Source organism: Dromiciops gliroides, chromosome 4 (genome assembly GCF_019393635.1).
Source record: "Dromiciops gliroides isolate mDroGli1 chromosome 4, mDroGli1.pri, whole genome shotgun sequence".
Taxonomy (NCBI): Eukaryota; Metazoa; Chordata; class Mammalia; order Microbiotheria; family Microbiotheriidae; genus Dromiciops; species Dromiciops gliroides.
In genome coordinates, this window is record NC_057864.1 from 408,251,596 (window position 1) to 408,265,186 (window position 13,591).

The window sequence follows — 13,591 nt, forward strand, 5'->3', positions numbered from 1 at the left end:
GAGCCTAGCCTCTAGGCTAGGCTAATCAAAACCAACATTCTGGCTTTGCAAATCCCAGGTCCCAGTCCAGCCTGGGTTTATATATCAAGTCAGCTTACTTACCTAACTTTTTACTGTTCTAATGATTCTCACTCTATATAGATGACATACTTTAATTGTGTGGGGGATGGGGGGGCATATGAACCCATGGTTTTCTCTGTGTAAGGAACTCCATGTGTATAAACTCTAATTGGAATTTGTCATTTTAGATGTTACCTGAGTGGGGGCACTGAGAGGTTCAGTGCTTTGCCAATCCTCACACAGTCAATAGGAGTCAGAGGCAGGATATGAACCTAGGTGTTCCTGACATTTCTCAACTAGGCCAAGATATAGTAAGATTTCACTGATCTCCACTGAGAGGGAAATTAGCCTTGGTTTTCTAATCTTCTGTCCATAACAAAGACATACAAAAACGACTCATTTATCTTCACTGACAAATAATGAGCTATTCCAAAAAGTAAAATTTCTGTATAAAGCTGATTCTTTAAAATTTCAGTTTCTTTTTTCAAATTTTAATAATTTTGAATTGAAATATTTATTTAGTATGAATTTTCCTATTTTTGTAAATAGAACCTAAGAGGAAAAAAATAGCTTTTTATCGATAAAGCTCATACATTATCATACAAATAATTGTATTGTATGTACAATATCTATCCTCAAAATGTACTGATGTCTCTTTTCCCCCACAGTGGGTCTACTTGCATAATATTTTTAAATTCTTATATCTGATTTTTTATAAATATTTGAGTTCTTTCTTTGATATTAGATTTGTCTGTTGGCTAAAACTTCTTGCTGACTTCAGCTGTATGCCATTCCCCATTCAATGATTCTAATCTGCTCTGTGCCTAAATTAAGAAAATAAAAGCTCTGAGTGAAGGCTTGAGTGATTCCCCTATGAGTAGGGTGCATGAATTTGAGTCTATGCCTTTGTAGATACTTACATCTTTCTGTTCTTAAGATAAATGCTAAGTTACTGCTTTTTATAGGCTTTCTTTATTAGATGGGCATCATGATTCTTTGATCTTGTTTGCTCTTCTCTTAGTTCTATTTAGACCAAGGGATTAAACGACTGGGTTAGTCCAGGTCTGCAGGAGGTAGAGAATCATGCTTCTGAATGTGAATCCAGCCTTAGTGTGTTTAAGCTAAAATAACCATTCTGCTTTAGGTAGGAGAGCTGCCTATTTGATGCTGATCTGCCAATACCATCCCCAATTTGACTTATTTCTTTGGTTAAAAATATCTTAAAATATAGCAATTGGATAAATTAGAGCCCAAATCTACAGATGATAATCAATAAGCATTTATTAAGCCCTTACTTTGTGCCAAGCACTGTGCTAAGCACTGCAGATGCAAAGAAAGGCATCTCAAGTAGCTTATAGTCTAATGACTATAAGAAGTCCAAATGAGTGATATTGCACAGAAACCTCTGATTCTTTCTCTATGAGTTTTTATTTTTAAAAAATCAAGTGTGTAAAAGGGACCTGGAAAGATAAATAACAAATATAAAAACCATGGTTCTAGATACTTTGCATTATGTATAATATCAAGTAGATGATAACCATAAATAGAGTAATTAAAAAGCAATTAATTAAATCATGAAACTGCAAAAAAAAATAATAAAAAGTAACTAAATAATAAAACTCAAAATACAGAGGAATATTCAAGGAAATAACATGACACAATTTCAATTTTTTTAAAAAAGGAAATCTTTGAAGTTGGGTAATTTACATCAAATTTAAGTGGTAGGAGCTATTTGATCGAGTATGATAATGCCCACTCTATTAGAGATTCAAATTATTGCAACAGTTCAACAAAAATTTATTAAGCAGGGCAGCTAGGCAGTGCAGTGGATAGAGCACTGGCCTTGGATTCAGAAGGACCTGAGTTCAAATCCAGCCTCAGACATTTAAAACTTACTAGCAGTGTGACCCTGGGAAAGTCACTTAACCCCAATTGCCTCACCCCACAAAAAATATAATTTTAAGCATCTACTATGTACAAGGCATTGGTGACTAAGACAAAATGAAAAATAGTAATTGCCCTGAGTTGTTTGATTCAAAGTTGAATGATGGTGGGGAGGGGGTGTTAGGTAGGTGAAATGAAATGTGTATTATAACAAGTATATAGCAAACACATATAAGATAATTTGAGGAAGATATGAAGCACTAAGCAGACAGATCTAGAAAGTATTTCCCTAAGAGAAGTCAACTCAAGTTGAGCCATGAAGGGAGTTAAACATTCTAGGAAGAACCCAGGAGACAAAGTACAGTTTAAGCATTAGGAGCAGCCAGTGGAAAAAGAGGTTAGTGAGAGATGTAATGCTGAGTTTGGGTAAGAGGAAGTGGGTTATTTTGGATGGAACTAAGAGTGCATGAAGAGGTTTAATATTCAATATATCTGAAAAGATAGGCTGTAGTCATGTTATGAGGGCCTTTAAATCCCACACTGATGAGTGTACGTTTTATTTCAGTCAATGGGGAGTCACTACACAGTACTGATTAGGAGGAAATAGACCTGTGAGTTAGGAAGATTGTTTCAGCAGCTAGGTAGTCAATGGACTGTAGTGGGGGAAAATTAAATTTAGAAGATTTTGTAATAGCATAAATAAAATGTGAGGAGTACCTAAATTAATGTAGGAGTAGCCAAAGAATGAAGACAAAGAAATGAATATGAGAGAAGTTCGGGTTGACCTGAATATAACCTATGGATTAGAAAATACCAGATAGAAGGATGAATATAAGTTTAGTAAGAGAATTGGTTACTAGAAAAGAATATGACCACAGTCAATAGTTAAAATGCTTTTAAAGACACCTGACATTGGAAGAGTTGCTCAAATCTTTTCACCTGAAGGCAGTATGCAAAAGTAACTTAAGGAAATTGCTTTAGAAAATGTTTTTAAAAATTTGACTAAAAGAGACAATTAAATCTGATGACACATGGATTAGAATCGGAAGCTCTTCTTTATCTATCATAATTTTTATTTAAAAGATTTAAAAATTATTGATTTTAGCAAAAGTTAAATGAGGGAAATTAAAGATACATATTCTTTTTTCACAATTCTGAATATTTCTAATAATAGGTGGCTGATTAACAAATAAAAATCAGAAGAAATGGGTTCAGGGCTTGGTAGTGACTGTGATTTTTAAAATGCAATATCTGTGTAAAATTCCCCATATGAAATGCATAGAAGTTTTATATATATATATATATGTAAAAGTATAAAATTCTCTCTATAAAACAGTAATATATTACGATTTCATATAATCCTGACATTTGGCTGGTCACTATGTGAAAAAGCTTTATGAAACTTTACAAACAACTATTGGTTTGGAGAGTTAAGTTCATATTTTGAGAAATATATCACTATTTGCTCAATACAAGGCTGTAATTCTTCAAAATGAACTGAGAAAATGAAAAGTCACTTCTTTTAAGCCTTCATCACATTCTATGGTGATTTTTTTTGTGGATTAGACTTGAAATTTAATTGGTAAAACATACAGGGGACTCCCAAATCTACATTTATGAGAATTCATTCAAATCAACAATGTTGAAAAAAAAACATACCTCCCCAAATACTTAAATCATAAGCAGAATGCTGGGGAAATATGGCACAACTAATTTTAAATTTAAATTGGCTTAATATTAGAGTAGAAAGTTTTAAGACCTGTTATTTGAATTAGATGACTATTTCTTAACAGGAGGCTTCCTTTTTATTTATAACCTTTCAAACTAGCATTAAAAGATTACAGAAATAGAGTATTATAGATATAAAAAATTAGATAGCAGTCACATAAAATTCCCAATAATTTACTGTAAAGAAGAGCTTTAGCAGTACAACATGGTAATTTACACTAAGTTCCCCAATATAGAGAGCCATTTATAGCTGAAGTGGGAATCTAGTAAAGATAAAAATTGAACCAGAATGAAGGGCTGCCTTTGAATGAACAATCAGGAAGGAACTTAAGTTCATTTTACCATTTGTTTTGTTAATCCAATTTATCTTGTGAAATCAGATCTCAGAGTGCTAGTAAGTTTAGGTGGCTATACAAAAGAGAATAATTCCATTAGTAGAAATTTAATAAAAGTATTCAAATAATCATTGTTCTATGTAACTGCAAGTAAATTAGGTAAAGTTTCAGCAAAGAAAAAATAAATGGTAAATACTACATTTTTTCAGACTACTAATGTTTACTGGTGGCAACCATATTGTAATTGTAAATTTTGGAGGCAGAGCCTTACAGAGTAGATAGAGAGTCAGCCTCTAAGTCAAGAAGACCCATGCTTAAATTCTACCTTGGATGCATCCTGATTAAGCAAATCATTTTATCTCTTAGTGTTCCAGGTACCTCTGAGACTTAATTGGAAGAATGTTACTCAAGTCAAACAGCATTGAGTGAATTTCCAAACCAGAATGGCCCTATAGCAATGAAAATACAGCTCTGGTCCCTTTTCCTTTCCTTGATCCAGGAGGCAAAAATCCTCCTTCCACTAACTTTTTGTTTTGTTTTTGTGGAGCGATGAGGGTTAAGTGATTTGTCCAGGGTCACACAGCTAGTAAGTGTCAAGTGTCTGAGGCCAAATTTGAACTCAGGTCCTCCTGAATCCACGGCTGGTGCTTTATCCACTGTGCCACCTAGCTGCTCCCTTCCACTAACTTTTGTTCTTAATCTCTCCTCCCTTTCATGGCTAAGATTCTTGAGAAGGACATCTCTTCTTAATTCTATGCAATCTGGAAAAGACTAACAAGTGCTTTGTTGAAATCTTATGGGCTTATAAACCTTCAATGGACTAATGATTAAAATCTAGCAAGACTAAATTCAGAATGAAAATAAAGGGAAGCTATAATGGCTAAATTATTTTTTAGTTTGATCACATATTTCAAGAGACATTATTGAACTTGGTGATAAATAATTAGATTTGGACAAAAATGAACATTCACAGATATAATAAAAGCACATTCTTCTGTTTTTATTAAAAAACCCAAACACATGAACTAGTAAATCCTAAAGGAGAAAGATAAAGTTTTAGACACTTAATCACAGCTATATTTTGTTTTTTAAACTTCCTTCTTTCATTATTTTGTATAGAAGCCTTGGAGCAATATAATGGTATCAAAAAATAGCAAACATACTTTGGCATTCAATGACAAAACTAGAATGAGGGATTCTGGAACCTAAAAGAGACTTACATTCCTAGTAGAAAGTGGTAATTAATGGTTTGCATTTTTATTGTAAAATTCAATTTAATCTCACTGTAAGTAGATAGTCAACATATATATATATACACACACACACACACTGTCTAAACACACACATATATAAAACATAGATGTGCATATAAAGATAGTTGTTGTTTGTCCTTCATTCTCAAAGAGAAGGGTGATGTCAAGACTTGCTCTGAATTGGATTTAAGGGAGGGAGGGTTGTTTAAGGTCACCAACCTAACTCTCTCCTCCAGAGCCATCTGGGTTCCAATATATTTCAGGATGACTGGAGATGGTCCTGGATGTTTTTTAAGGCAGTTGGGGTTAAGTGACTTGCACAGGGTCACACAGCTAGTAACTGTCTGAGTTAAGATTTGAACTCAGGTCTTTCCAGATAACACGCACATATGAGATATTATATTTGATCAAATGAGATAATGTGGGTAAACTACTCAGAAAATCTGAAAGTGTTATGTTAACCATTAATATTATTTGCATATTGCTGCATTTTTACAGAAACCCTACATTAGGCATTTATAGAACAGAAGAGAGCAAGGGTTCTTACCTGCACGCCCGGAGCAGGGGTCCAGTAGGAGGGAAGATTTCCATAAGGGTGGTATAGCAAGGAATAGCTACAGCATTGTAGAAGCCAAGCTGTGACAAAGATGGAAAAAAGTGTTGATAGTAGACATCAGTTTGTAAGTTACTTTGTCAAATACTACCAGTTAGATCATAAATTATATTTTTCAGGTTGCACTTTCAAAGTTTGACTGTAAAAATAAGACATGCTGTTCTATAAGTAAAGAATAAATGCAATTTAAAAATATTTTAGAATTTCCAAAGAGCTGTGAATTCATCAATGTGGATCAACCTTCCAATGAAAGGAACTGCACTACCTTCCAACATATTTATAATGGATTTTAAGAATAAAGTGAATAAAATTACAAAATGTTAAACATTGTGACCCAGTCTCTGACAGTTGGTCAATATTAAGTGGCTGCTATATGTCAGGCATTGTGTTACTATGAATATAAAGAAAGGCAGAAACAGGTTCTTCCTTCAAGGCCCTGCCATTCAGTATAATGAAGGAGACAACATGCAAACAACTATGTAGAAACAAGTGATATATGGGAAAAAAAGGAAATAACCAACAAAGTGAAGACACTAGAATTAGGAAGGATTGGGAAAAGGCTTCCTATAAAAGTTGGGATTTTAACTGGGATTTGAAATAAGACAGAGAAGTTAGGAGAGAGATGAGGAGGAAGAACATTTCAGGCATGGGGGCCTATTAAAATGAACAAATTAAGGAGATGGAGTGTTTTTTTAAAATAATAAAAATTGTATTTATAGTTTTGAGTTTCAAATTTTATCCCTCCTTCCCTCCCTTTCTTCCTCCCTCCCTGAGGTGGGAAGCAGATATGGGTTACCCATGTGCAATTATGTAAAACATTACCATATTAGTCATTTTGTATAAGAAAACTTGAATAAAAGAAAAAATGAAAAATAACATGCTTCAGTCTGTGTTCAATCAATATCAGTTTGTTTTTTTGGAGGTGAATAGTATGTTTCATCAATTGTTCTTTGGGATTGTCTTGGATCATTGTATTGCTGAGAATAGTTAAATCATTTACAGTTCTTCATCAAACAATATTGCTGTCTCTGTGCACAATGTTCTCTCGCTCACTTCATTATATGTCAGTTCATACAAGTCTCAGTGAGCCTTTCTGAAATCATACTGCTTGTCATTTCTTATAGCACAATGATATTTCACCACCATTATATACCACGGCTTGTTTAGTCATTCCCCAATTAATGGGAATTCCTTTAATTTCCAATTCTTAGCCACCACAAAAAGAATTGCTATAAATAATTTTATACAAATAGGTCTTTTTCTCTCTTTTTTTTTTTTTAGTGAGGCAATTGGGGTTAAGTGACTTGCCCAGGGTCACACAGCTAGTAAGTGTTAAGTGTCTGAGGCCGGATTTGAATTCAGGTACTCCTGACTCCGGGGCCGGTGCTCTATCCACTGCGCCACCTAGCTGCCCCTGTCTTTTTCTCTTTTGGCAGATGCCTTTGGGATATAAACCTAGCAGTGGTATTGCTGGATCAAATGGTATGCAGAGTTCTATAGCCCTTTGGGCATACTTTCAAATTGCTTGAGATGGAGTGTTTTGTGGGAGGAACAGCAAGGAAACCAACATTGCAGAGTGGTGGAGTGGTGGAGTGTCAGAAAACTGAAATAGAAGGGTCTGGCTTTGAACACCAGAAGGAGAATTTTACGTTTGATCCTGTAGGTATTAGAGAGCCCTGGGAGTCTGAGTAGATGGGTGACATGGTCAGACCTGGGCTTTAGAAAGATCACTTTAACAGCTGAGTGGAAGATGGACTGCAATGGGGAGGGCAAACCAACCAAAAGTCTTTTTCACAAGTCCAAGCATGAGTTGATGACAGATTGTAGAAGGATAGTTTGTCAGAGGAGAGAAGGGAGTATATGTTATGAAGGTAAAACTGACATTCCTTTGCAACAGATTGAATATAAGGCCTGAGAGTTTAGAGTCAAGAATGACACTTAGGTTTGTGATCCCTGAGTGAACAGTGGGACTCTAAATAGTTATAGAAAAGTTTGGAAGGTGGGAGGGTTTTTGGGAAAAAAACACATAAGTTCAGTTTTGGACATGTTGAGTTTAAGATGTCCATGGAACATCAAATTCTAATAGGTGGCTGGAGAAGGAAGACTAGAAGTTAGGAGAGAGAGGTGAGGGCTGGATATGGAGATTTAATAATTGTCAGCTTAGATAATAGAATCCAAGAGAACTGAGATTGTCAAGTGAAACAGTATGTGGGGGGGAGAAGAAGGGCTAAGACAGTAATGAGACACCCACAGTTAGTAGACACGATATGGATGATTAAGATGTAGCAAAGAAGACAAAGAAGGAATGGTCAGATAGGTATAAAGACAACCAATGGAGAGTAGAGTCCTGAAACCTAAAGATAAGAGAATATCAAAGAGAAGAGGTGATCAAGGATGGCAAAGGCTATAGATAGGTCAAGAAGAATGACAAGTGGGGGCAGCTAGGTGGCACAGTGGATAGAGCACCGGCCCTGCATTCAAGAGGACCTGAGTTCAAATCCAGCCTCAGACACTTGACACTTATTAACCCTCATTGACCAGTCAAAAAGAAGAATGACAAGTGAATAAAGGCCATTAGCTATTAAAAGTCATCAGCGGCCTATATTTATGTTTATATATACATGTGTACATGTATACACATTTTTGCATATACATATTATATATATATATAAATCATTAATTAAATTTAGTTTATGGTACTTTCAATGGAAGTCCTACTCTTACATTTCATAGGGATATAGTTGTGAACCTGGATTCCCAAAAGATATGGCTTGTGGTTCTGTTGGGTTCTATCACATTGGAAAGACTTTGTATAGAATCCCAGCATTAGACTCTGTCTGCTTTTTAAAGTTTAACCTAAGTACAGAGATGTTCATCACCAACAGATTGGTTGGGGGTGTCATCAATCAAGAAAAAAGAGAAAAATATAAACAGGCCTAAGTTAATGACTAGGAAATGACCACTAGAGGTAGTGACCACTTCAATGGTAGAAAAGATGGAAGAGGTGCTAAGAATCATACAGTTTTCTAGATCATATACAAATATTAATTTCACTTACTACTCTATGAGAGAGCCTTGTTCAACTCTCAGAAACTAATACTGAAACAAATAGAGTAATATCAATACTGATATTCTCCTTGTAAATGATACTATAAGATATAAAGTTGCAGAAGGATGGCTCTCCTTGGAAAAGGATATAAAAGGGTTGGCAGAGTTGATTTAATCATACATCCAAAGACAATGTTAACCATCCTTTCAGAGGACAACAGGACATCATTGCAATGCTTATGATAAAACATTTGGAAAAGAACCACCAAATAATTGCAGCTGATGTGTCAATATGTGTTATAGAGAATGACAAAATAGAACATTATATGAAGAACTCCTTAAGATTCTTAAAATTAAATCACCCTATGCTATAATACTTGGGAACTTCAAAACATTAGTGGGCATGAGGGAGGAGGGCAAAAAACTATATTTGAAAACATGGCTTTACATGAAGGTTACAGACCAGAGGGTTACAGATGCTACAGAAACTCATTTACACCACAAATATTTTCTATAAAATGAGCTGTGAGGCACTGGCCAAGGTTAGGAACAAATAACTTCACAAACAAAGAAATGGTATAAATTACAGCAGACAGGAAATGACCAGTTACCAATGAGAGGGTTATTTTTAATACTCTGCATACATTCAGACCATTCACTTGTTACAGTAAATGGTAATAAACTCAAATTAAAAAATAGAAATATGAGTGTTCCCTTAAAGTTCAAGACATAATCCTAGAGAAGGGGATGACAGAGGTATTAAATGGCCCAAGGTTCCACCATGCCAAGTGATCCCTGTATAAGGTATTAGTTTCTTGAATAAATAAAAAAGGAACCAACATAGGGGTGAAGAATGATAGGTCATGACTCAAGGTGATCTTTAAAAGTCATTGCACTGAGATCACATGATTAGAGGAGAAGCCCAGCCTTTAATGGTATGAGGAAAGCCATTAAGAATCCACAGGTAGAGGAGAGGGGCATCTAGATAGTGCAGTGGATAGAGCACTGGCCCTGGATTCAGGAGGACCTGAGTTCAAATCCAGATTCAGACACTTGACACTTACTAGCTATATGACACTGGGCAAGTCACTTAACCCCAACTGCCTGACCAAAAAAAAAAAAAAAGAATCGACAGGTAGTATGACTGAAGAGTAGGCAGGGGAGACCATTTTAATAAAAAAAGTTAGAACTCAAGGAATAAGGTTCATTAAGTCAAGCACTCATGAGGAGTGTTTGGATATATGCTGTGTTGCTTAACTCCTAGAGCATATGACCCCACGGTCATAAACTTTTTTTCTCCTTGAATTCTCTCATGGAAGCCTGAAATCTTCCTCTGGGCATAGGGAAGGTCTGCATACCTTTCTTTGTTTTATGAATTTAATTTGTCTTAATAAACAGCATTACTTATAAGAAGCACAATGGGAGAAGGCAATGAAACATTCTCACAGGATAATTATTAACAGATCTAACACTAAGGTATCTTTTTGAAAAGTACTATCTCTGGTTGGGGGGCTCAGAGTTTAAAAAAAAAAAACAGATGAAGTGAATTACAGATTCCTTGATACTATCTCCAAGAATGGAAATCCATCTCCACAGTGAGTTAGTCATAGAGTGTGTGCCAAATAGGAATAGTTGAACAATTCTGATCACTTATACTATCTCACCATGTCAAAGGAAGAAAAATGAAAATATATTTCATGCAATTGAGATAGTCCAAACTAATATATTTTAACAAGCTACTGATGACCCCAAATGGAAAAGTGAAAAAGGTACTAACATTAACAAGAAATAAGAAATTTAAGCTAATGGAAATTAATTTCCACAAGGGAATGTGGGAAGACAAGAACACTAGCATACTATCAGTGAACCTATGAATTAGTCCAACCACTTCAAATTAGCAACTTAGAATTATGATAGAAAAAGTGACTAGAATGTACATAATCTTGTATATACTAAAAGGAGGTCCAAGGTGCAAATAAAGGTACCAAACTACTCATAGCAGTACTTTCTGTGGGAGCAAAGAACTTGAAACAATGCAAATACCCATCTACTACAAAATAGCTAAACAAATTGCAGCTTGTGAAATATGATAGAATATCACTGGTCAATAAGAAAATATGATTATGAATAATTCAGTAAAGAATAAAAAGATAGGATAGGATAGGATAGGATACAGAGTCATCAGGAGAATCATCAGCAAAATAACTGACAGTGACTAAAACATGTAAATGTTGGACAAAAATAAAAGAAAATGGAAACTGTGTAATCATGATAACTGAACCTAAATGACAAAAGGTACATCTTTCCTTTCATCAGAGAGGTGGGGAGCTATGGATGTTGAATACTACATATAAAAACTATACACTAATTAGTTTTGTTACAATTTTTTTTCTTTCTTTTAAAATTTTTGTTATAAGATACAGCTCTTGAATTAGGGGAAGAAAGGAAATAATCAGAAATTAATGTGAAATAAAAACTAAATATGTACTTGACATACTTTTATGTATTTCTACATCAAGAAGAGCCTACATCGAAAACAGCCTTTAAACTACCTCTACTGACCAACTCTTGATATCCTTGACAAATGGAGAGATCTGGAAGCAAAGGGCAACACTTATGCAGAAGAGAACCCTGAGTTCATTGACATCACAGAGGCTCTCCAGCAGAGTTCACATCCTTAGATACTCCTCCTGTCTGTGCCTCAAAGTGTATGATTGCACTGCAGAATCTCTTCAATTAGATCCATTATCAATTAAAAGAATTTGGTTTAACAATTGAAACAGGAAGCTGTGGAATATGGATGCTGACTGAACCATACTATTTCTTTTGTTTTGGTGCTGCTGTTTTTCCTTCTGGAGGTTTTTTCCTTTTTTGCTCTGATTCTTCTCTGATAATATGACTAATGCAGAAATATGTTTAATGTTATTATGCATGTATGTATATATATATATATATATATATAACCTATATCAGATTACCTGCTATCTAGGGGAGAGGGGGGGAGGGAAGGAGAAAAATTTGACATTGTAAATCTTATATAAACAAATGTTGAAAGCTATCTCTGCATGTAACTGGAAAATAATATAATACTTTTATTTAAAAAAAAAAACATTTCACACAGGAAAAACCCAGTGGATAAAGAAGATCCATTGTCCCGACCTACTGGCAGTAATATTCTATGAGTCACAGGTATGTAACATTATTAGAATATTCTCTGGGTCATTTAAAAACACTGTTTAATCTCTTATATATAATCCAGCCCTTGGCTTCCTCTTTTTCAGTTCTGAGCCCGGTTCAATGAGCAACTGCATTGGCTATCCAATATGCATGTACTTTACTTATAACTCTCCAAACCATTCATGAATTTGTAACTTTAAAAACTGGCAAAATTTTCATTGTAGAGTTCAGCTCAAAACTATATATTTAGATACTATTACAGGATAAAGCATCAAATATGCTATATTATTTAATAAACACGTATCCATATAGTTAGCCTCTTAAAAGCAATGTTGGCAATAGAATTGAAACCATTTAGCCTTTTTAAAAAAACTGAAAAACTTCTTTTTCATTATAAATGACTTAGAATAGAACAAGGTGCCCTCAGGATTTTGGTAAACCCTAAATAGTGTAAGTTAACTATTCACCTGAATTTTTAAAGTTACATTAGATTAGAATTCAAGCTCTAATATAATCAATACAAAATGACCATGTTTTTAATTCAATGCACATCTGAGTAACCTAGGAGTAAAATAAAATTTTGTTTCCAAAATTCTGCAATAGGTTATTTTTCATTATATTTATCAAATCCATGGTCTTTTCACTTTTAGTACTTCACATGTAGCATCCACATCTAAAATATTAGTAACAGAAAACTAAACAAACTTTGTAGATAGCCTGTCTTCTGGCTGCCAAGCAACAAAAACCCCTCCTTAGATGTTTTAATGCTTTCCTCTCTGAACTTCCACCTTGAGGCCCTGTCTGCTGGTGATTAACTCATTAGGCAGGTCCCAGAGCCATACTATAGGCATCTTCTTATTGGCCTTTCCAGGTACCTCACTGGCACACATATATACTCCCCCTAACTCTTCTAGCATTTAAATCATCATTAAATCAACTCCTTGATTGCTTCTGGAAGTAGTATACCAATATGCTCTCCTATAACCTTACTATCCTTGCAAGTTTATGGACCAGTGTTCCCCCTGGTTCCCTACTCCCCTTCAAAAAGTGTTATCCCCAATTAGACCATAAGCTTCCTAAGGTCAGGTACTGTATTTGCTGTTATATTTGTATCTCTGTCATTAAACTAAAGTGCTTAGAACATAAGTGTTTAAGAAGTGATATTTAATTAATTGATGCCTTCTGCTTTAAGAAGGACATCACTGAGTAGGGTAAAAGGCAAAAGTGGAGAGTTTCTTGTACATGGTAGATAACCTCATAATAACTGACAAAGATATGGAGTCCACCAAGTTTTGTTATTATCATCAAATATTGACAACTACCGTTAAAGTTAGCATTTGCTGTGATTGGCCATCTGGGACTTGAGGGAAAGAAATCAGAGGTTCTCACAGTTTACTATGTCATTTTCCTCTGGATCAGTAAGCCAGACCTATGAAGCTTTGAAATCCAGGTGTGGGATTCAGAATCTAAAGCATTAACCACCACACCATGGC

The 13,591-nt window shown here is 34.9% G+C and overlaps 1 protein-coding gene across 5 annotated transcripts in view; it reads right to left on the minus strand.

The window, feature by feature from the left end:
- Nucleotides 1–13,591, minus strand: part of PDE10A (phosphodiesterase 10A) — an 887,116-nt gene that overhangs the window by 13,589 nt on the left and 859,936 nt on the right. For all 5 annotated transcript variants that reach the window (XM_044000217.1, XM_044000218.1, XM_044000216.1 and 2 more), the window contains one exon: nt 5,808–5,896. In XM_044000217.1, the coding sequence (XP_043856152.1) occupies nt 5,808–5,896 (89 nt within the window). The remainder of the gene's footprint in view (nt 1–5,807; nt 5,897–13,591) is intronic.